At 38.6% G+C, this 24,750-nt stretch overlaps 1 protein-coding gene across 5 annotated transcripts in view; it reads left to right on the plus strand.

Annotated features, from left to right (window-relative positions):
- Window positions 1–44: 44 nt before the first annotated feature.
- The window catches only part of SPAST (spastin), a 63,021-nt gene continuing 38,315 nt past the window's right edge, over window positions 45–24,750 (plus strand). The window contains exons 1-4 of one of the 5 annotated variants that reach the window (XM_032410245.1): window positions 45–772; window positions 14,823–14,909; window positions 16,976–17,059; window positions 22,259–22,354. In XM_032410245.1, coding sequence (XP_032266136.1) covers window positions 358–772; window positions 14,823–14,909; window positions 16,976–17,059; window positions 22,259–22,354 — 682 coding nt within the window. In that variant the 5' untranslated portion in view covers window positions 45–357. The remainder of the gene's footprint in view (window positions 773–14,822; window positions 14,910–16,975; window positions 17,060–22,258; window positions 22,355–24,750) is intronic. The other 4 variants (XM_032410243.1, XM_032410244.1, XM_032410247.1 and 1 more) reach the window with 4 other exon arrangements.

Genomic DNA, 24,750 nt, shown 5'->3' on the forward strand with positions numbered 1-24,750 from the left:
CACGCGCACTAGGAGCTCAGGGCAACAAAGACGGCGGCGTGAGCGCGCGCGCCGGAGAAAGACATGGGCAGGCGTGCGCGTGCGCGGCCACCGCTCGGCGCTACCAGGAGGCTGAGAGGACACAGAGCGGGAGGGGCAGGAGCCACCGACCGCAGGAGGAGGAAAGGGGTTGTGCTCTTGGCCGAGCGTGGAGAAAGGGGCGGGGCCGGCGAGCAGCGCGTGGAGGTGCCGAGCTCCTGGGACCGGCGGGCGCGCGGGCGTCTCTGGCCTTCGCCGTCCCAGTGGCCGCCGCCGTCGCTTGGTCGCCGTCGGTCTGCGGGAGGCGGGTTATGGCGGCGGCGGCAGTGGGAGCTGTGAATGAATTCTCCGGGTGGACGAGGGAAGAAGAAAGGCTCCGGCGGCGGCAGCAGCCCGGTGCCTCCCAGGCCTCCGCCCCCCTGCCTGGCCCCCGCCCGTCCCGCCCCCAGACCGGCCCCCCAGCCCGAGTCGCCGCATAAGCGGAACCTGTACTACTTCTCCTACCCGCTGTTCATAGGCTTCGCGCTGCTGCGTTTGGTCGCTTTCCACCTGGGGCTCCTCTTCGTGTGGCTCTGCCAGCGCTTCTCCCGCGCCCTCATGGCCGCCAAGAGGAGCTCCCGGGCCGCGCCGGCGCCGGCCTCGGCCTCGCCCCCGGCGCCAGTGCCGGGCGGGGAGGCCGAGCGCGTCCGAGCCTTCCACAAACAGGCCTTCGAGTACATCTCCATTGCCCTGCGCATCGATGAAGACGAGAAAGGTAAGTGGGGGGCTGGAGGGAGGGGGCGGCGGCGCCGGGAAGAAAGCGGTGGGGTAGCCCAGGGAGGGCAACACCTGCGTCCCTTCGGGGGCGGTCGGTGCACCCCCGGAATTGATCTCCCCCTCCCCCGCCGAGGCGGCTTCACCGCAGTGAGACCCTCATCCTCTACGATTCTCAGTTAAACCTCTCCCCTTTCAGGCACCCTAGCTGTCGACTTTGTTTCAGACACCAGCCTTCCCCTACACTTCTGCATGACCCAAGTCCCTATGAGACAGCCAGTCGTGCTACTGACAATGACAGTTGTCCTACAGTGACCACACGGATCCTTTCTAGCACTGTAAACAGTGTGTGGCTTCCTCTGAGCAGGTTTCCAAAAGGTTTTGGTATCGGAGAAGCTGTGTCTTGTTATAGGCTTTTAATGAAAACAGTACTGTAGTGTCAGAAAAAAAGAAATGGTGACTTAATTTTGAAAGGAACAGCTGCATATGATTACAGCTAAATTGGCATTACTTTTTAAAGTTTCGTGACAGTCATTTTATCGATATAATGACTCCTAAGTATTTTTTTATGAAGTTCTATTTTAACATGAAACTTTTGTCCCTGTTAGATTTGATTTCATCTAAATCAGTATTCCAAGGTAGCCTCTTCGTTTCTCAATTGAAGTGTTAAATAATGAACAGGAAAAACTTACATCATTGTACATAAAACTTGAAACAAAGATTTATATTTCTTTTATTTTTAAAGTTTATATTTCTGAATGAAGGCAAGAATACTGTATACTTCAGATTCCTTTTAAACTAACATTTTTAAGTCATTCAGTGCACCAAGCGCTGTACTGTTAGCTTTGCATGTGTTCTCTATTTAATCCTCACAATTACCCTGTGAGGTGAAGGTACTGTTGGTATCAGCATTTTACAGATGAACAAACTGAGGCTCAGAAAATTAAAACAGGTCATTCCAAACCTATGCCAATTGCTAATGAACACTTTTTTATGGAAGATGAGAACTAAAGTTAGAAGAAGTCTTGCAACATTTTGAAAATCCCTCCTTTCATCCCTGCCTCCAATATGCAGAGATCTTCTTTTTCCTGTGACTCCCAAAGAACATTTTTGTGTCACACTTCAATTAGGTACTCACTTGCATTGTCAATTAGCCAAAAAAAAAAAAAAAAACAACAACAACCCAACAAAGCAATCTGCAGGTCATTTGTAGTATCTCTTAGCACTGTCACCTGCAGAAACTGTTACAGAATTTAGTTTTGTTGAAACCTATTTCCTCTGTGGAGCCAAGGAGTGAGGAGTACGTTATAAGGAAAGAGGCAGGTATTCATGGTTTTGATTGTAAGGACAGTGGAGTTTAAAAGAGTTCTAGGAAGGGGGTACCTGGCTGGCTCAGTCGGTGGAACATGCAGCTCTTGATCTTGGGGTTGTGAGTTCAAGCCCCACATTGGGTATGGAGATTACTTTTTAAAAAATCTATATAAAAAGAGAGTTCTAGGAAAGAGTTCTATTTAAGAAAAAAATACCATGTGTTTGTGGACAGAAGTATTTTAACTGCTTCATTCTGTACCACCTCTTGGAACATCCAAGGATCCCTGGTAAGGGTGAATAAGAGTACCATCATCCCTTCCTAGAGAAGCACTGTTTGAGTGCACTATCCAATTATATTAGGGTCCTCAGCAGTTTACTAATCTAGGTCAAAAGATGTTTTAGAATAGAGGGAATATGTTTAAGGGTAGATTTTGTTGTATTTAGGAAGAGAATGCCAGAAAACACAAGGAAATTTTATTTAACACTGGGTGGTGGGAGTTGGGAGGTAGAATAAGAGAAGACAAGGATAACCTAGGGATTAAAAAAAAAGACCCGAGGCTCTTAGATTTAAAGAGAAATCAGTTCCATAAGGAGGGATAAGTGACAGAAGTAGAAATCAGACCTTGGGTTTCAAACTTATGACTTTTTTAGAGTATTACATATATGACTACATCTATTATATTTAAATCCTCTAAAATATTTTTAAGTATAAATATTTTCAGCAATCCATGGATCACATACTTGACCCTCTTTCTACTGATGTCTCTATTCAAAGTGTTTTGCTTTATTTATAGTTTAGTTTCTAAAGTAGACATCAGAATGGACTATGATAACGTTTTAGTTGGGGTTATACAACTGATGTATTATATGCTGAAACTAGTTCAAACTGAAACAAATGAGTTAAATATTCATTTTCCTTTAAAAATGAATTAAAAGCTAAGTTTATATTGTCATAGTTCTCTTCTCATATTTTTCCTTTAGAATATTCAAACTTTTTGTACTTTAGCCTTAATCCAGTAGCTGTAAGAGTTTATATTTAGTCTATTTATCTCTCAGCCATCCTTGACAACGTAGAATAAGAGAATTTTATTCTCCTTCTTTCCCGCTGCGTTAGAATATATATGAACGAATAGAAACGAATTGTCTTTAAAGCAGTCTTCAAAGGTTTCCTAACTTTGTGGTAAACCATTAAGGGGCTAGTAATGTCATGCGCTGCCATTCCTTTAGTAACTTGACTTCAATTCTAGCTATACTGAAAGCCACTTTATTTCATCGGGTAAAGTGGACTATTTCAGACTGTCATGTTGTTAATTAATTGGAACATTTGATGCCTTGAAATAATAAAGGCCAAATTAAATCTTATTTCAATAAAATAGTGTATAAATGTGGTTTATATGGCGACTATTTATTCTGTATTTTATTCTTATGGCATACTCAGCTTTGACACTGAATTTTTTAAAAGGCCTAAATTTGTCTGAAACCAAACTATTTTAAATAAAGAAGAATAACACAGCAAATTCTAATTACCTAATGTAAGGATATTTGAGTTCTGTTCATTAAAACAGGCATTTATTGGATACCAGTTTATTTGCAAGGCTTTATGCATTCTAGATGCTGCTTAAGAAAAACTCACTTCCTCTCCAGTAAGATATAAGACAGCATTTGCTATGTGATCATTAAAATGTGTGTATGTTTTCATGCATATTATATGTCTCATTTTTTTCAAGGAGTTAAATAATTTTGGGGATATTTAATTGTTGAACATCCCTGAAAAACTGATAACGTTTTATATCCATTATATGTATGGAGAAACTGATATTTAAAGAGTGAACTCACATTAGCAGAACCAGGGACAGAGTTTAGGTGAACAGAAAATTATGCCACTCATAATTTTATACTTTTTGCTTTAAGCAGGTTTTCTGTTTTGTAATGTTAGTACTGCGCCTCTTGGAAATACTTGGGGGAAAAGAGGAGGTTGTCATAGTGGGTCTTTGGATTAACCAGAACATGACCTAACATGTTTGGCATGGCTCCTGCAAGTAGAGAAGCCTGAGATCTCCTGGGCAATACAATGGTGCAGGTTTTCTAGGTGTGGTTTGATTACCTGGAGTATATAGAACTTGACAGTAAGGGCCCAGTATGTTGTATGAACGAGAGAGAGCCGGTTTCTCAGGCTTGTAGGGCTGAAGAACCTGGCATCAAGGACAGAAATTGTCTAAATAGAATCCTTTTATATTTATTCCTAGTCAGCTCATATTTAAAACATTAGGCTTTTAAAATATTGTCATATAATTTTGTATTCCCATGTAACTCAACCTTGCACTATTTAAAACACACAAAATATTTTGCCTAACTATATTTTCAGAAGGTGAAGATAGAGAATAGAGATCAGAAGAGTCAGATTTGGATACTTTCTTTTACTCCTAAAAACTGCTAGTCACCGGGGCGCCTGGGTGGCTCAGTCGTTAAGCATCTGCCTTCGGCTCAGGTCATGATCCCAGGACCTGGGATCGAGTCCCACATCGCGCTCCCTGCTCAGCGGGAAGCCTGCTTCTCCCTCTCCCACTCCCCCTGCTTGTGTTCCCTCTCTCACTGTGTCTCTGTCAAATAAATAAATAAAATCTTAAAAAAAAAAAACTGCTAGTCACCGTTTTGAAAGGATTGATTTCAGACAATTTTCTTGGGCCTAATGATTCTGCTTTAAAGTTTCCATGATTACAAGGAAAGAATTATTCTGATGGATGGATATTTACATAATATCACTCTTTCCCAAAAGAAAAGCATTACCTTTTATTAAATACACAATAAACGTTTCCCATTTCTCTTCAAGAATATTTAGTGGCGGGGCCCCTGGGTGGCTCAGTCGTTAAGCGTCTGCCTTCAGCTCAGGTCATGATCCCAGCGTCCTGGGATCGAGCCCCACATCAGGCTCCCTGCTCAGCGGGAAGCCTGCTTCTCCCTCTCCTACCCCCCCTGCTTGTGTTCCCTCTCTTGCTGTGTCTTTCTCTGTCAAATAAATAAAATCTTAAAAAAAAAAAAGAATAAAAGAATATTTAGTGGCATTTGCACTAAAGAGACAAAAAGGCAGCCACTGTTAGGAACTTTATCCTTTGCTCTGTTTTTAGCTGTTTTTTTAATTGCAGTTTATATTTTTCCTAATGTAGAATACAGTTAAACCCTATAAAACTCACCTGGTAACTAGATTCCTAAGATTATTGTTAATCATCCTGATAACAGTTAAGGGATAGGCAGTCAGTAAATCGATATTAAATTATTGAAAAAGGATCTTCCCTAACCCTTCCTGGCTCTTTTTCACTATCATATTCCCCATGTTCGACCCAATAGTAGTTGGCTTTTTGACATCTGGCAAAGTATAGATTCTCTATTTCTCTACTAGTTTTCATCTTTTTTAACCTATAATACTCCTTGACTTATATAATACCAGTGGAGGTATTAATGTGCTGATGTAGCCTTTTTTTTTCCTCTTTGTGAATTAACTACTCATGCTAGACAGCCTATAGAATAGAACTTTGAGCACACTCACATCTCCACGGTTGTTCATTCTGGTAAATGAGGAAAGAAAAATATCAAAATCTATGATTTTCCTAGAGATTGTGTTTTACAGCTATGAAGGTATGGCATAAACATGTTAAATTTATTCATGTATCTTTGCAGCTCTTTGCAAATATTTTATGCTATAATAGAAAAGGAGAGAACTGTTGTTCTGAAGTCATCTTTGTCAATGTCTTTCAGTCAGCCATCACTAGAAAACCTGTGGTTGAACAAGTGGGATTTATTATTGAAGCAGGGAGAACACACACGATGGGAACCATGCATCTCAGGAAAAGGGTGCTAGAAATAACTTACAGGATTTGGGCTTGTATCAAGTGATATTGAGGAGGATTTAAGGAAGCAGAATTTTGCTGTACATTGGATGCTGTCAGGAAGGAGGGGTATTCTGTGATTAAGTATCTTAAATGTGATCTAGAAAGAGGGAAGACCAGAATGAGGCAAAAGCTGTAACTGGTTGAGAAGCACTCATTAGTCTGAAGAGGGGGATGCTTGATAGTTCATGGCTTGGACAATATTCATGCCATGTCTGTGTTTAGACATGATCATGTTTTTGTCTTCATCACAATCACAAAGTGACCTTATCTGATGTTGATGTTCTGTGAAATTGTTTATGTTCAACAGAACACCAGGCCTAGCAGTAATGCCAGGTCAGCTCCTAGTTACACCAAGCCCTACCTGATAGTATTAGGCCAGCTCCTGGATGTCAGGGACTGCTTTTCTCTTTCTCAGCTTTGAGGGTCTAATTTTACCCTTTTTAAATTGTAGTGCCTAGTATCCAAAATGACATTTGAATTCTGACTATTCAAGATCTTGGGCAAGTTACTACACTGAGTTGGTGTTTATAAACTACTTAGTGCCTGCACATAGTAGGTCCTCAGAAAATGGGACTACTGTTATTCAACAATCCTTTTAAGATTATAGCCCCTGCAAGTTATTGTTAAACCTTGATACCTGGTTTCTATTACCCTTTTTAGGATACAGCAGCCGCATAAATGACATTTGAGGAAGAAGGAAAATTATCTAAAGAGTGATATAAAAATATTTTTGCTAATTGTGACCCTTGTTCAGAAAAATACAGATGGAAGTCTTCTCCTAAGCTCACTTAGTATCCTAACTTTTTATTGTAAAAGAGATAAAATTAATCATTTTGTACTCATGTGAATGTAATGCAAGCCTCTCAGAGAATTTGGAAAATAAAGAAAATGCATAGAAAAAAGATAAAATTACCCACTATCCATAGTAAATACAAAATACTTCAAAGAAGATAGATTAATTGACATTCTTAAAGTTTAAAAAAAAATGTCCAAAACTGAAATGATTTCTTTACATGGGATTCAAAACCTTCCCAATTAAATGGGAAAGTAAGAATTTCCTTCAGAGATAAATCTTGAAGTTGGAAAGTGAATGCAAGTATGACCTTTTTGCTGAATTAAAACACAGTAGAAAGTATCCTTTCTGTAATAGTGAACTATGAGAAAAGTAATCTGGGGGCTATTCGTTGATGCTTCATGATCCTGTGGTTTATTAGGGTTTAGCACACAATGAAATCTTTTGTAGGATTTTTTTTTTTTTAAGATTTTATTTATTTGAGAGAGAGAGAGAGCCAGCGTGAGCAGGAGGAGAGGCAGAGGGAGAGGAAGAAGCAGATTCCCCACTGGGCAGGGAGCCCAATCCCAGGACCTCTGGACATACACTGTGCATGCAATTCAGGAGTAGAAGGATTTAGGGGCACCTGGGTGGCTCAGTCATTAAGCATCTGCCTTCAGCTCAGGTCATGGTCCCAGGGTCCTGGGATCGAGCCCCGCATCAGGCTCCCTGCTCAGTGGGAAGCCTGCTTCTCCCTCTCCCCTTGCTTGTGTTCCCTCTCTTGCTGTGTCTCTCTCTGTCAAATAAATAAATAAAATCTTTAAAAAAAAAAAAAAAGGAGTAGAAGGATTTAAATTAACCAACAGATGTATCAAGTATAATAAAGATAGTAAAAGTAATGTTTATGTGCTGCTTTATTATTTAAAGTATTGTCACATATCCTATTTCATTTGATTTTTGCCACAACTCATAGTTAGGTGAAAGAAATGTCATCTTGTTTTTAGGTCAGGAGACTAAAGCTCAGAGAGATTAACTGACTTTCCCAAAGTCATACAGCCCCTAAAGGATAAGCAAGGGCTTAAGTCCCCATATTGTAACTTATCACAAACATACATCCTCTCTCTCCACCCCAACTACTTTTGTTTTGACCCTTCTTGTGGCAGTATGGGTACTACTACTATCTGAATGAAAAGATGCAGTAGATAATTCATAACTTAGTCTACTATACTTACCTCTATCTGAAGATGGGTATCGTTAGTATTTCTGTTGATTGTACACTAGCATATACTCAAAAATTAAAATAATGGGGGCCCCTGGTGACTCAGTTGGTTAAGCGTCTGACTCCTGGTTTTGGTTCAGGTCATGATCTTGGGGTGGTGGGATTGAGCCCTGCATCGGGCTTTGTAGCTCTGTGCTCGTTGCAGAGTCTGCTTGAGATTCTCTCTCTTTCCCTCTCCTTATGCCCCGTCCCCTGCTTGTGTGTGTGTTTGCGCCCCCCATGAATAAATCTTTAAAAAAATTAAAATAATGAACAAATATAAATAAAGAAAGTGAAAATCCTCTGTAATCTTACTCTTAGGGAGATGATTACTAATAAGTTACCTGACTTTGTGTATTTATATAAATATAAATATTTATTCATTTGAGGGAAAAAATGTTACATACAAACTGATCTGTAACCTTTTCCTTAATGTACTGGGACTCTTTCCTTTTCAATATACTTTATCTTCCCCTTCTGTTTTTTTAGTTTTTAAGTAAACTTTGATTAAATTATACATAAAACGCACAATTACTGTAGTGCTTAATGAATTTTCAAAGTGAACATAGCAGTTTGAAACCCTACCAGGTCAAGAAATAGAGTATTACTCCAGAAGCCTGCCTTTGTGATGTTCTCTTCCACTTACTACCTTTCTCCATCCTTTGCAAAGATATCTACAAATCCTAACTCTAACACTATAGATCAGTTTTGCCTGACCTTGAGCTTTGCAAATGAAATCACACAGTATGTGTTTTTTGTGTGTGGCTTCTTTTGCTCAAAATATGCTTGTCAGATTATCCTGTGATGTTGCATGTGCCAGTAGTTTTTTCATTTTCATTGCTGTATACCAAGGATCAGCACAGTGCTTATAATGGGCCAGTTGGTAATTTTTTTTATTTTGTAAAGCATAGATAACCTAAATTTTGCCGTTTTAATCATTTTAGGTGTACAGTTCAGTGGCATTAAATACATTCCTAGTGTTGTGCAACCATCACCGCTATCCATTTCTAGAACTTTTTATCATTCCAAACAGAAACTCTATACCCATTAAACAATAACTCCCCACCCATCTTCCTTTCTCCATTCTCCCCTGCCCTCAGTCCTTGATAATTTCTGTTCTACTTTCTGTATCTGTGAATTTGCCTATTTCAGGTACCTTATGTAAATGGAATCATACAGTATTCTTTTGTATCTTGACTTGTCTCACTTAGCATAATGTTTTCAAGGTTCGTCAGCCTTCTTGTAGCATATATCAGATTTCATTCCTTTTTAAGGCTGAATAATATTCCATTATATGTATATACCACATTTTGTTTAACCATTTGTCTGTTGATGGACATTTGGGTTGTTGCCATCTATTGTGAATAATGCTGCCATGAACACTAATATACAGGTATCTGTTTGCCTCCCTGCTTTCAGTACTTGTGAGTATCTACCTAGGAGTAGAATTGCTGGATCATATGGTAATTCCATGTTTAATTTTTTGAGGGACTGCCAAACATTTCTACATCAGTTGCGCCATTGGTTTCCAATTTTTCCACATTTGTTAGTTTCAGGGTTCTTTAAATAGTAGTCTTTCTAATGGATGTGAAGCACTGCCTCATCATGGTTTTGAATTGCATTTCCCTAAAGATTTATGGTGTTGAGCATTTTTTTCACTTACTTATTGGCCATTTCTATGTCTTCTTTGAAAACTGCCTAAGTGCTTTGTCAGTTTTTGTGTTGGGTTTGATTTTTTATTGAGCCATTTAGGTTTTTTTTTTTTTTTAAGATTTTATTTATTTGTTTGACAGAGACAGAGACAGCGAGAGCAGGAACACAAGCAGGGGGAGCGGGAGAGGGAGAAGCAGGCTTCCCGCTGAGCAGGGAGCCTGATGTGGGACTCGATCCCAGGACTCTGGGATCATGTCCTGAGCCGAAGGCAGACGCTTAACGACTGAGCCACCCAGGCGCCCTAAAAAAATTTTTTTAATGAAGTCTAATTGATCAGTTATATCCTCTTAAGGTTTGTGATTTTTATGTTCTAAATCTCTGCCTAAGCCCAGATCATGAAGAATTTTGTCTGTTTTCTTCTGTAAGTTCTATAGTTTTAGGTTTTACATTTAGCTCTGTGATCCATTTCAAATTAATTTTTTCTATGTTCAAGTTTTTGTTTTTGTTTTTGTTTTTTTTTGTATATGGATGGCCATTATTCTAGCATCATTTTTTTTTTAAGATTTTATTTACTTATTTGACAGAGACACAGCGAGAGAGAGAACACAAGCAGGGGGAGTGGGAGAGGGAGAAGCAGGCTTTCCGAGGATCAGGGAGCCCAATGTGGGGCTCCATCCCAGGACCCTGGGATCATGACCTGAGCCGAAGGCAGATGCTTAACGACTGAGCCACCCAGGCGCCCTAGCATCATTTTTTTTTTTTTAAGATTTTATTTATTTATTTGACAGGGCAAGAGAGCACAAGCAGGGGGAACGTTAGAGGGAGAGGGAGAAGCAGGCTCCCCGCCAAGCAGGGAGCCCCATGCGGGGCTCGATCCCAGGATGCTGGGATCGTGACCTGAGCCGAAGGCAGACACAACCATCTGAGCCACCCAGGCGCCACCCTAGCATTGTTTTTTTTTAAAGATTTTATTTATTTGAGAGGGGGAGAGAGAGAGAGCAAGAGTGGAAGAGCAGGGGGAGGGAGAAGCAGATTCCTGGCTGAGCAGGGAGCCCGATGCGGGGCTCGATCCCAGGACCCTGGGATCATGACCTGAGCTGAAGGCAGATGATTAACTGAGCCACCCAGGGGCCCCTTGGTAATGATTCTAACATTGTTTTTTAAAGAGGCTCTTCCTTCTTCACAGAATTACCTTGTCAACTTTGTCAAAGTCAATCAATGTTATATGTGTGGGGCTATTTCTGGACTTTCTCTTCTGTTCTGCTGACCTATATGTCTATCCTTTCTCTAGCAGTCTTGTACTTACAAGTCTTGTACTTACAAGTCTTGTAAGAATTATTTACGCGTTTTCTACCATCGTACTGACTTGTGAGATTCAAATAATGCAGCAAATCAACTACCTCTTATCAAAGAATGTTAGGTAATTGAGTAATTATTAAGCATGTGAATTTATTTATTTATTTTAAAGAGAGTAGTGTGCGTACACGTGTGTATGCACGTGCTCACACACATGAGCAGAGCAGGGAGGGTCAGAGGGAGAGGGAGAGAGAGAATCTTAAGTAGGCTCCATGCTCAGTGCAGAACCCAGTGTGGGGCTCAATCTCATGGCCCCAAGATCATGACCTGGGCCAAAACTAAGAGTCAGATGCTTAACTCACTGAGCCACCCAGGTGCCCTGAGCAAGTGAATTTATTTGTAATCATTTTTTTTTTAAAGATTTTATTTATTTGAGCGGGAGAGAGCATGAGTAGGGTGGAAAGGCACAGGGAGAGGGAAAAACAGATTCCCCGCCAAGCAGGGAGCCCGATGTGCTGCTCAATCCCAGTCCCTGGGATCATGACCCAAGCAGAACGAAGGCAAGACACTCAACAGCTGAGCCACCCAGGTGCTCCATGTAATCAGTCATTTAATTTGCCTACAGTAATGTACTAAAACTCCATAAAACATATGTTTGGATGTTGCCAGTGAGAACTGTCATACACTGCTATTAGGAGTGGAAATTAGTACAAGCACTCTCAAAAAGTAGTTTGTTCATTTCTAGTGAATGGAAATGAACTATGGCTTATTAACTCTACCTCTTAAACATATACCCTAGAGAAATTGGCACAAGTATATAAGAGGACAGGTATAAGCATGTTTATTGAAGCATTATTTGAAATACTGAGAAACTGGAAACAACCTAAATATTTTTTAATAGAAAAATAGTTGAATAAATTATAGGATGATAAAGGATACTATATAGAAGTCAAAATGAATGAACTAGATTTCTGTATAGCAACACAGATCTCAAAAGCAATAAAAATTTTAAAATAAAATAATACAAATAAAATAGGAACAATAGAAAAACATTACTAGAAAGATACGCACTGAATTTATTATAGTGGTTTCTAGAAAGGAAAGGAGCATTGGAATGGGAAGAAGCACAAAAAAGGAACTTTTGTATCTGTTAGATTGTAATTTATAAAAAAAAAATTTTAAGATTTTATTTATTTGAGAGAGAGTGTGCATAAGCAGGGGGAGCCACAGAGAGAGAAGAAGAAGCAGGCTTCCCGCTGAGCAGGGAGTCCTTCATGGCCTGGGGCCGGATCAGCCCGCATGGGGCTCCCTACTCAGCGCATGGGGCTCCCTACTTAGTGGGGAGTCTGCTTCTCCCTCTCCCTCTGCCTCTCCCCGCCACCCGTGTTCTCTCACTCTTTCTCTCTCTCCCTCTCTGTCAAATAAATAAATAAAATCTTTAAAAAAAATTTTTAAGCAAATGTGACATTGTTATCAGTTACCACTCCCAAAGGAAATGCTATTTTACTATTTTCTATAATTGCCCTTTTTTTTTTAAATTAAAAAACCAAAGATACACATAAACAGATTTTTTAATAAGAAAATAGGAAGGTAAGGGGCGCCTGGGTGGCTCAGTTGGTTAGCGGCTGCCTTCAGCTCAGGCCACGGTCCCAGGGTCCTGGGATCGAGCCCCGTGTCAGGCTCCCTGCTCAGCGGGAAGCCTGCTTCTCCCTCTCCCACTCCCCCTGCTTGTGTTCCTTCTCTCGCTCTCTCTCTGTCAAATAAATAAATAAAATCTTAAAAAAAAAAAATAGGAAGGTAAGCATCAAAATAGTTTGAATGAATATATAACAAATTCTTAATAATTTCTTCATGTGTCGTTATCAAGTACTTATTGAACATTTATTCTGGCTCAGAAACTGTGTGAAATACTAATGGCACTATAATAAGAAATTACCCCATCCCAGGGGCTGAATCTAGTTAGTGAGTTATTTGGGGGATGAAGGAAGGGGTAGGTGGTACTCATAAGCGGGCAGCATTTCTTAGATGTGTGTGGTGCTTATAGTAAGACTTCATCTATGTTAATCAAGGGAGTCATATTTTATTGGCTTTGAAATTTCAAATAAAAGAATGACATAGGAATTTTTGTTTGATTAAATAGGGATATGAAAAAGAAAACTTTTTTTATTTTTTTTTATTTTTTATTTTTTTAAAGATTTTTATTTATCTGACAGAGAGAGAGAGAGAGACAGGAGAGAGGGAACATAAGTAGGGGGAGTGGGAGAGAGAGAAGCAGGCTTCCCGCCGAGCAGGGAGCCCGATGCGGGGCTCAATTCCAGGACCCTGGGATCATGACCTGAGCCGAAGGCAGCCGCTTAACCGACTGAGCCACCCAGGCGCCCCAAGAAAACTTTTTTTAAAGATTTTATTCATTTGAGAGGGAGAGAGCACGAGCCGGGGGGAGGACCAGAGGGAGAAGCCGACTCCCTGCTGAGCAGGGAGCCCGACACAGAGCGCTATCCCAGGACCCTGGGATCACAACCTGAGCTGAAGGCCGACGCTTAACCGAATGAGCCACTCAGGCGCCGCAAAAACCTGGTTCTAATAGATGATTTCCGTCTTTACTATATCTCTGTGCCACTTAGGCTTTGCAGATTCTAAGGACCAAGAAATTAATTTTCAAAAACAATGAGATTTGCATATAATTGTTACCACTTTACAGAAATATCCTACGCAGGGGTGTCTGGGTGGCCCAGTCAGTTAAGTGTCCAACTCTTGATTTTGGCTCAGGTCATGATCTGTGGTTCACATGGGGCTCCTCTCTGGGTGTGGAACCTGCTTAAGATTCTGTCTCTCTCTCTCTGTGTCTTTCCCTCTCCCTTTCTTTCTCCCACTCGCTCTGCCATACCCCCCCCCCGCCCCTGCATGTGTGCAAGCTCTCTCTCAAAAAGAAGGGAAAAAAAGAATGTCTAGTTCCTTGGCAGATGTTTACCAATTGAAAATAAAATTTTCTTTAAAAGAAAAAAGAAGTATCTTTTTAAAAAGATTTTATTTATTTGTCAGAAAGAGAGAGTACAAGCAGAGAGAGCGGCGGGGCAGAGGGAGAAGCAGGCTCCCTGCTGAGCAAGGAGCCCGATGAGGGGCTTGATCCCAGGACCCAGGATCATGACCTGAGCTGAAGGCAGACGCTTAACTGACTGAGCCACCCAGGCGTCTCAAAAAAAAAGAAATATCTTACACACATTTTGATTTGCTGAATTTTTAGATCTTTCTAAGTTGTAAACCAATCATTTGTTTCAAAGAAAATGGATGCGTTACTAAATGTTACTGTAAACCAATCATTTGTTTCAAAGAAAATGGATGCGTTACTAAATGTTACTAAATGCCACACTTGTAATCTCATGTATTAGTTCTCATGATGCAATCATTTGTTAAATAAAAACTCACTCCAGAAGGGAACAAATTACATCAGATTTCAATACAATTGTGTTAAACAGTGTTTTTTATCCCATTATTGAAATCATGTTTATATATTCTAATTGTATGTATTTTAAAAGCCATTTATTTAAAATAAATTCTCCCTAATTAAAATTTCTTTCCATAGTATAGTATTTCAGTGGTTATAAGCATCAATACCATGAGATGGCAAACAAATAAAGGATTCACAGCCCTAAAATTTTGAGAAAGATTGACGTCTATACCCCCTCTTAGAAATTCATATGTACATTAGGATGCTAAAGGTACTAAGAAGTCGTATAGTAATATTTCTCAGATTTATTTGATCACAACCCACTTTTTCATGTATCAGTTAATAACAGCAAGATTTGGGAAATGTTTAGTATATTCTAGTATATAATGTCTAGGATATATACAAATAATTATTTCTATTTTAAAGCAGGACAAAAGGAGCAAGCTGTGGAATGGTATAAGAAAGGCATTGAAGAGCTAGAAAAAGGAATCGCTGTCATAGTTACAGGACAAGGTAAGATTATATTTACATTTGTTTCATAGCCAACCCAAATTCTATTCACATGATTGCCCTAATTTCAATACAGGTATCTTACTAAAAGTATTTGACAGATTTTGAAATGTTTTTAACATTTATAGATTTACAGTTAATGCTTTATTACCTATGCTAAAATTGAAGTTATAACCAGCTATGCTTAAACTTGATTACCTGGTGGCAGTCAGGCAAAAACCAGTATATTACTTGTGTCATCCTTGAACCCACTGTTGGTGAGTTTTAGCCTCATTTTTAGCTCTGTTTTGAAACCTGGTCCTTCCCTCATTGTTGAGGCAGGGAAGGAGTGGTTAATCAGACTCCCTTTTGTGTTTGTGGGTAATGCTTAACTGCACGTTAGAATATGAGCTATAAATGTCTTGCTTTGATTCACACTTGGCTTTTTAAAATCAAAGAGGTTATTTCTCATCTTTACTTTCTTATCACCTAAAATTAAAAATTAGAGTCTAATGATATCTTTAAATATATAGGTGACATTTATTGTACACTCTGCTATGTGCCCAAGTATCACTGTGTGTGCTTCATGTGTATTATCTTTTTTAATTTTCACCACAACCCCACACTCTGAGGCTGCTGCTGTTATCCTTACTTTTCACATAGATAATCTTAAGTACAGAGAAGTTCAGTAACTTGCCTAAGGTCTCATGGCTAGCAAGTGGTAGATAGAGTAAGGATTTGAACCCAGGCAATCTGACTTCAGAGCCTGAGTTTTTAAATATGATGCTGTGACTATTGTTGTAGTATGTGGGTACCACTATTAAATAAAGTATTTCAGTTTATCATAGCTAAAATAAATTCAGAAGGAAAAATTACATAGGCTGAGAATCATAGCATTATGGATCAGTCCACCCAGTGAATGTTTGTTGTCTGGTTGGCTGACTCTACTACTTATATCAGCTAATCTCTAATAATTACAATGTATCTAATATTTGCTAGGTTTTTTTCTCTCCCCTTTTTATTTTGAGTACTTCTTTAGCTACTGATGTCCTGCACAAAAGAGAGCAGAATAGAACAATATGGGAGGTTAGGCCTTTGAGACTTTTCATGAGTTTATGAGCATGACTTTATGAATTACGTACTCAATGTATTTGTCATTCTTTGTCAGTTGCATGGAGGAAGAGCTAGGAGAAAATGAGTTAATAGGAAAAATAGTATCATTGAATGGAGCATGCCTTTGATTGTACCACTAAGAGAAAAAACAGGGTCAGTTGAACTATGATACATTCTCTTCCTATCACATGAAATTTAACTTTTACTTTATTGCATGTATTGTCTTCATCCTGTTTAGGACCAAATTTGTTTCTGCACAGGCAATGACAAACTGTGGTATGAGTACAGCCTGGCTGATAGCTTTAGTAAGTTGGTACTGGTTATAAAACACATCTCTTGGGACACCTGGGTGGCTTAGTCGGTTAAGTGTCTAACTCTTGATTTCAGCTCAAGTCATGATCTCAGGGTTGTGAGATCGAGCCCCGCCTCAGGCTCTGCCCTGGGCATGGAGCCTGCTAAAGATTCTCTCTCTCCCTTTACCCCTCACACCTCTCCCTCTCTGAAACACACACACACACACATACACACACACACCCCTCAGTTTCAGAGATTTTTTACTGTAGGGGAAAAAGTACACCTCAAAAATCCATGAAATAACATGTGAAATCCATGAAATACCACAGTAGGTCTGAAACCATCATAAGGAACTGTAACTGATTTTTTAAAGATACTTTATAAAGACTATGACTCCCAGGGCTCATTTGCTGAAGTATCTGATTCTTGATTTCAGCTCAGATCATGATCTCAGGATTATGAGATCAAGCCCCATGTCGGGCTCTGCACTCAGCAGGGAGTCTGCTTTTCTCCCTCTCCCTCTGCCCCTCCACTCTCTGTCTCTCTCTCAAATAAATAAATGAATCTTTAAAAAAAAAAAAAAAAAACTGATTCCCCATGAGATTAGTTGGGATAATATTTTATCTTGAAGTAATATTAGTAGGGAAACATAGATGTTTTAATTTTTTTTCCTATTCTTTCAGGTGAACAGTGTGAAAGAGCTAGACGCCTTCAAGCTAAAATGATGACTAATTTGGGTATGGCCAAGGACCGTTTACAACTTCTAGGTATCAATTAATGAATTGTATAATTTGAATGAGCTGTATTTGAAATGTGTGTTCAGTGAAGCTTTAAATGCAGATGGAAATAGATCAGTAATCTTGAAAATGTGTTCTAGGCTTTTTTTCTAACCTACAGAAAATTTCTAACATATACAAAATAGAGTATAATGGATTAATTATCCATCACTCAGCTGTAATAATTATCAACTCATAGTCTTGATTTATCTGTACTCAAGGGCTGGCAAATTACAGCCCATGGACTAAACCCAGTTCACTGCCTATTTTTATAAGATGGCACACAGTTACTCATTCCTCTGTTACTGTTTGGGTGCTTTCATGCCACGGTGACAGCAGAGTTGCATAGTTGATACAGAGATCAGACAGCCCTCAGAGCCTTTTAATATGTAACTTTTAAAAATATTTTAATATTATCTGGCTTTTTACAGAAAGAGTTTGTCAACTCTAATAAATCCCTAACCACTCACCCCCACTCCATATTATGTTGAAACAATTCTTCACATCTTTTTATTTTATTTACAAGTATTTCATATTGTATCTCTAAAAGAAAAAGATGCTTTAAAAATAAAATTACCAAAATACCATTATCACATCTAAAAAATAACCAATAATTTCTTTTAATATTAACAAAAAATTATGGCCAAAGAAATGATCGGTGTCCAAATATAATTTACATATAATGTATAATGTAATATATAACAAATAATGTAATGTATGGTCAGTATCTCAAAACTTAATAGTTCTTACTATTTTTCTAATAATTTTTTTGCACCAGAATCTCAAGAAGATTCATGTGATATGTTTCTTTTAATATACAAGTTCATCTGTTTTTTTTTGTAATTTGTTGATGAACCAGATCTTTGACATGTAGTGGTTTCCTGCAGTCTGTCTTTTGCTCTATGCATCTCCATGATATCTTTTAATATGTTCTTCTGTCTTCCCTGTAAATTGATAGTTGGATATAGAGCCTTGATTGGATTGAAAGTTGATTTTTATTTTTTAATAATAAGACTACTTGATAGGTGGTTGTGTGTTTGTCAGTAGTTCTGACATCTTGCGATGTTAGTAGCAGTTGATGACTGATGCCTAGTGACATAATTCTGTCATTCTTTCTGTATTTATCAGCTGGAATCGGTCTATAAAGAGAAACTTTTCATCTTCTATTTGAAGGTATAGGTTTTAAAAATATTTTTTTAGGTAAAGCAACCCAAAAACAAAGTGGAACTAAAACCCACCCTTCTTGGGTGGTTCTCTACTATAACTTGATGTGATAGAAATAGATATTTGGTAAACAGGCAGACCTTATGTATTTATTGCTCTGTGATTTGTGGTAAGTTATTTAGCATGTTTGAGCCTTTTTCATCTCATTTATAATATGCTAATAATATTTATCTCACCATATGTGACCACTGAATTATTGAAGGAACCTAATCATAGTAAGTACTCAAAAATGCTGGTTTTTATTCTCCTCCTTATCTGTCTGTAATCACCACCTTGCTTTTATGGAAAAATGTATTTACACATGCATATATAAATATTCATTCATGTATTTACACTCACATACATTCATTTATTCATTCATTCATTCATTTATTCATTCTTATATGGTCCATTGTGTTGATAAGTTTTTTGCCCCACACTGGTGAAAAGAAATCCTTTAATGTTTTTAGGTGGCTGACAAGGCAGTGTTCCCTGGCTTCTGTGGCTGACAGAGTTTGCCTTCTCACTCCCACATGAAGATTATTACTGTATCACATAAAATTAAATATTACGTCAGAGGTTACTGTAGTAAAATAATTAATTGTTCTACTTGGTATTTTGTGTGTTTTAGCTGTAATGCCTTTCACTCTATGTACATATATATGATCCAGGTTAAGTTTGATTATGGAACATTTTGTAACATGTTTCAAATTGAATAATTAGGAGCTAGTTCTCTTTTGAAGATGTGATAAATTGTTGGAAACATCTCTTTAATTATAGACTTGTCTTTAAATGCAACCTTGTCATTTTTTATTTGTGTTATTAAAGGAGAGGACAAAAAGAGGGTATATGACATGAAGCTAGGCATTAAAAGAATTGATATTTGGGATGTCATTATCTGTTGTCATCCTCAAAAGTGCTATGTGCCCATTGAAAGATGTTACTTTAAAAAAGAAGAAGTAGAATAGAAGGCATCAACATATTCCTGTCTTCTGAGAACTCAGAAAGCCTAGAAGCATATATACCAAAGACAGTAAAAGAAGATCTGTGTACAAGTACATAGTAGAACTTATTTGTGTACTGTGTGTTGGTTAAGAAATGGAGTTTTTCAGAGGTGGCATGCCCAATAGTTATCTAATTAGTATGGAGAATCATATTGGGAGTTCCCCATACAGACTGGTTTGAGAGGATGCAGACTGATAAAATGGAAAGAGTTCCTATATGTTATATATCTTCAAGTTAGTAATCGTAAACCTTCAAGCAAAGCTTAACTGTAAAACCTGTTATAGATAAAAAGATAATTTTGGCATACCTGGAGTTTACCCTTTTATAAAAAAATAAATAGCTTCATCCAACATCCGTTTATTAAGTCCTTACTCTGGACCAGGTACAGTGCCAAGGATATTAACTAAATTTATTTAGTAATTCAGCAAATAATTTATTGGGTGACTACCATGTTCTAGGCACTTAGGATGTAGACACGGATTCCTCCTTCATAGTTTTTATTCCAGCAGGGAGAAGACTGACAGGAGGGAATAAACATAAATAAGTTATACAGTATGTTGGAAGGTGATAAATACATGAAGAAAAGAACAAGTAAATCGTAGTAATGGGGATTAGGAGTGGATGGAAGGTGGTTTGGGCTTCTAGTTTTAAGTAGGATGGTCAGATATGTCTCTTTGAAAAGATGACATGAGTTAGCCATGCAGGTTGTCTGGGAGAAGAATGGTCCAGAGAAAAGTAAGAGCCGATGGAAACCCTTAAGAAAACATAACTGGTGTATTTGAAAAAAAGCAAAGAGGCCGGTGTGCCCCAGCAAGGAGAGTATGGTAGAGATGAGGGCAGGGAGGGTTCATTAAAACACACAGGGCCTTATCGGCCACCAGGAAGATTTGAGCTTTTACCATCTGTGAAATGGGGAGCAGTTATAAGGATTTTTAGGAAAGGAATGACATAATCTGACTCAAGTTTTATTTTTTTTTACAAATTTATTTATTTTAGAGAGAGAGGGCAAGGGGAGGGGCAGAGGGAAAGGGAGAGAGGCAGACTCCTGCTGATCATAGAGCCCCCCCTGTGGGGCTCGATCCCATGACCCTCAAAGTCATAACCTGAGCCAAAATCAAGAGTTGGCCATCCAACCTACTGAGCCAGCCAGGCACCCCCTGAGAGTGTTAATTGATAAGGAAGACATTTACAAATCAGGTTTTTTTCCCCCTAATTTATGGCTATTACCAATATAAAAGGTTTCTTTCTCAGTATGGTGAAGAGTATTATCATTGAGAAAAATCAGATGACCTATCTGTTAACTAACAACAACAACAAAAAGCTCCAAGGTATATTGTATCAGCCAGTTCTAGGATACAAAAGCCCTGTTCAGTACTTTGTGCTTTGTGCAAAAAGGGTAGCTGCTATTTAACCTGTCCCAAAGGCATATGTGGCTGTACCATAAGCCAAGCATGGCGCCTGCTTGTCTGACCTTAGAAATGATTTAGGAGAGTTAGTATATATGTGCTACATTTTTGCATGTATTAATTGACTTCCCAGTACTGAAGAAAAGAATCAGTAGACAACTTGGAGTACTGCAACAAAATAAATACAGTAAACATTGGGCTCCTATTATGAATAGGGGCACAGAACAGGTGCTCTATGTATATTATTTAATCCTTGAGACCCTCTTAAAACAGGCTCAAGTAAGTTCATACTAGTAAGTGGTGGAGCAGTGTGTTTGTCAAGTAGCAGTATGGATGACTTGAATGGGGAAAGAGAGTGCAGCAGTAATATAGAGGGGCAAGACAGCTCAAACTGCTACCCTCTTGGGTTTCAGGTGCTAGATGTAGAAACCTGGATCTTGAGAGAGGATTTGTTATTTAAAGTGAGGGTAGAGTTGAAATAATCCTCTTAAATCTTCGATTAATTTTAGAAATAGGTAATAAAAGGACATGCTACAACATTTTTAAAGTTTAAGTATGAAAAGTATCCATCCCATATTATGTCCCAGCCACTCATTTCCCCTCCCCAGAGGCAGCTGCTATCTTTCTCTGGGTCCTTTTTAGGGATAACCTTCATGTATACAAGCGTGCACATGTGTGTATTTAAATAAATGGTACTGTTCTGCAGCATGCTAAGTCCCCTTTGCTCTGTTGCCTTTATTTTTTGCCTGACATACATTAACATGTAGCTGAATATGGCATTTCTTAGACATTCTTTATAGTTTCCCTCTGTGTTATTTTTTTTTTTTTAAGATTTTATTTTTATTATTTATTTGACAGAGAGACACAGCGAGAGAGGGAACACAAGCAGGGGGAGTGGGAGAGGGAGAAGCAGGCTCCCCACAGAGCAGGGAGCTCGATGTGGGACTCCATCCCAGGACCCTGGGATCATGACCTGAGCCGAAGACAGTCGCTTAACCGACTGAGCCACCCAGGCGCCCATCCCTCTGTGTCATTTTTAAAGTGCTGTTTTGCTTTCCTGAAATGTCCTTTCTTTTTATCTTTTCAAATCCTAGCCAACTCACAGCCCACTTTTTCTATAAAGCCTTTTTAACTTTCTTTCTTTTGTGCTATACAATCTTTTTAAAAAAATATATTTGTGTTGTAAGTGGCCAACCATATTTAATAAGCATCTGGATGATAAAAACCGTATTCATTTTTTTGTCTCCATGCTGTTCGCCCTACATAATGATATGGATATGTTAGATACTCAGAAAATACTTGCTGGGGATAGTAGTGATATGAAACTGCCTCAGGTTACCAAACCTGAATAAAGCATATTTTGAACATAGCCAATCAGTTGTGAATTTCTGTTGCTATTTTAACGTCTGAGTTTTTACTAACTATATTTTTAAGAAAATTTTACATAAATACCAAAACGCTTCATCTTCTAACACCTTGAATTATTTTTTATTTTCACATGGACATCTTATTTTTCCATTGTGTATTTTTTCTTTTTGTTTATTTTGTTCTTTTCTACCCCCCCTCTGTTGCATAGAGAAGCTGCAACCGGTTTTGCAATTTTCCAAGTCACAAACGGATGTCTATAATGACAGTACTAACTTGACATGCCGCAACGGACATCTCCAGTCAGGTGGGTTTAGGTTAACTAACATGTAAAATAATAAAGCTTGCATGCAGAGTAGAGTCCTGCGTAACCGGATAATGTTGATTTGATTTTATAAGGGTGGATTTGGTTGGCTTTTGTTTTCACAGGGCTATGTGGAAAATACAGTGTCCCTATCATTCATGGTGTATAAATATATAACAGACAAAACCATTCTCAACATGCTTTATTTGCTTATTTTGCAACCTCCCATTTTTGGGATTATAAAATATAAAGGTTCATTTTTCTAAATTATTAACATATTCTTTTGTCTCTATTGTATTTTCAGCATTTGTATTTTTTTCATGCATACCTGTACCAAGTTTTTATGAAGTAGTGTTTTTTTAAGGCAGTTTTTTTTTTTATTTATTTGATTTTATTTATTTGACAGAGAGAGAGGGAGAAAACAAGCAGGGGTAGCAGCAGACAGAGGGAGAGGGAGAAGCAGGCTCCCCGCTGAGCAGGGAGCCCGATGCGGGGCTCGATCCCAGGACCCTGGGATCACGACCTGAGCCGAAGCAGACACTTAACCAACTGAGCCACCCAGGCATCCCAAGGCAGAAATTTTAATTTCTCCTTGTTATATATCAATTTTAATTGCACAGCAATTTTCATATATACTACAAATGATTGTTTTATCATAGTACCTGTTAGGAGAAATTTGAAGCTGAGTTCACATAAGAGAAACTTTAGAATACTATTTTAGTATATGTGCTGCTGAGCACACATTAGAATACGATTAATTTACTGTGGGTTAAATTTGTTTTCCATGAACTTTTGGGTATCAACTCTTACAGAAGATTACATGCTTTTTTTGTTTTGTTTGGGTTGTGGGGGAGGAATCTTCATTTACTAAGTTCTCTGACATCTTGGCTAGTTTTATTTATGATTTTTTCAACCTTAGTTTCATGTTCAGGGCTTAAATTTTATTAAAGTAAATATTGCTTTGTTCAGTTTTTGCTTTGTTCAATAAGAAAAACCTTAGTTTATTTTTTTTTAATATTTTATTTATTTATTTGACAGAGAGACAGCAAGAGAGGGAATACAAGCAGGGGGAGTGGGAGAGGGAGAAGCAGGCTGCCCGCTGAGCAAGGAGCCCAATGCGGGGCTCGATCCCAGAACCCTGGGATCATGACCTGAGCCGAGAGCAGACGCTTAACTACTGAGCCACCCAGGTGCCCCGAAAAACCTTAGTTTAGATTAAGATACCTGCCTTCTTTATTCATATGTAATAAAAAATTTTCAAGACTTCAACAGAGTAGAATTATGGTAAGTGGATTTCTGTGGACTGGAGACAATAAGTCATCAAATCTTCCCTCTGGCTTTACTTCTTAAGAAGTTCTTTGGTTTGGTCTTCCAGTACAGAGCCCCATGTCATTGACTATATTCCTTTTCCCATTCCTTCCTGTACATGATTTAAAACACCATTTCTAGTATAGAAGTAAATATAGCAATAAATATTTTGCCTGTTTCTCTTAGCACAGATGTGAGGAGCTGACATTTGCATGAGGAACTTTAAAAAAATTAATAGGGGTTCCTGGGTGGCTCAGTCATTAAGCATCTGCCTTTGGCTCAGGTCATGATCCCAGGGTCCTGGGATCGAGCCCCGCATTGGGCTCCCTGCTCGGCGGGAGGCCTGCTTCTCCCTCTCCCGCTCACCCTGCTTGTGTTCCCTCTCTCCCTGTGTCTCTCTGTCAAATAAATAAATAAAATCTTTAAAAAAAAATGTAATAATGCACCATGTGTAAATAATTAAGTTTCCAAGATATAAATTTGAAATCCTAATAATCCTACCAAGGTAAATAGCAAAAATTTCTTAGTCCTGAAGAGCTGGTATGCCTTTCCTTTGTTATCTTGCTTCTCTTCCACTTCATTCCACGTATGAGATCCCATGGTTTTGTTTTGCCAATGCAAAACTTTCTCTTCCTGGGACCTCTGTTAAAAAAATCAACCTCTTATTTTAAATCCCTAGTAATCTGTCTTTTCTATTCTGTTTTCTTCTTGGAGGGGGCATACTGACTACACAGCTAATTTTTGCAGTACTGGTAATTGATACCCATTGAGCCCTAGTCAGTGAGCTGGCTTACTCAGGCCTGTTTTACTAGTGTTACCCACTTCTGGAATATTCTGTGATATTTCACTTGGATGAGTTACTTCATCTCTCTTAGGAAATAGTTATGCCAAAGTCCACTTACTCCTTCAGTGTGTTATCTACAATGTCCAGTTTTCAACTCAAAATTACTAGACAGGCAGAGAAATAAGAAAGTGTGACCATTATTCAAGAAAAGAATTAGTCATTAGAAGCTGACTCTTGATTGGGCCCAGATGTTGATGTAGCAAAGACTTCAAAACAACTATTATAAATATATTCAAAGAAGTAAAAG

This window comes from Phoca vitulina, unplaced genomic scaffold (genome assembly GCF_004348235.1).
Source record: "Phoca vitulina isolate PV1807 unplaced genomic scaffold, GSC_HSeal_1.0 scaffold12, whole genome shotgun sequence".
Classification (NCBI taxonomy): Eukaryota; Metazoa; Chordata; class Mammalia; order Carnivora; family Phocidae; genus Phoca; species Phoca vitulina.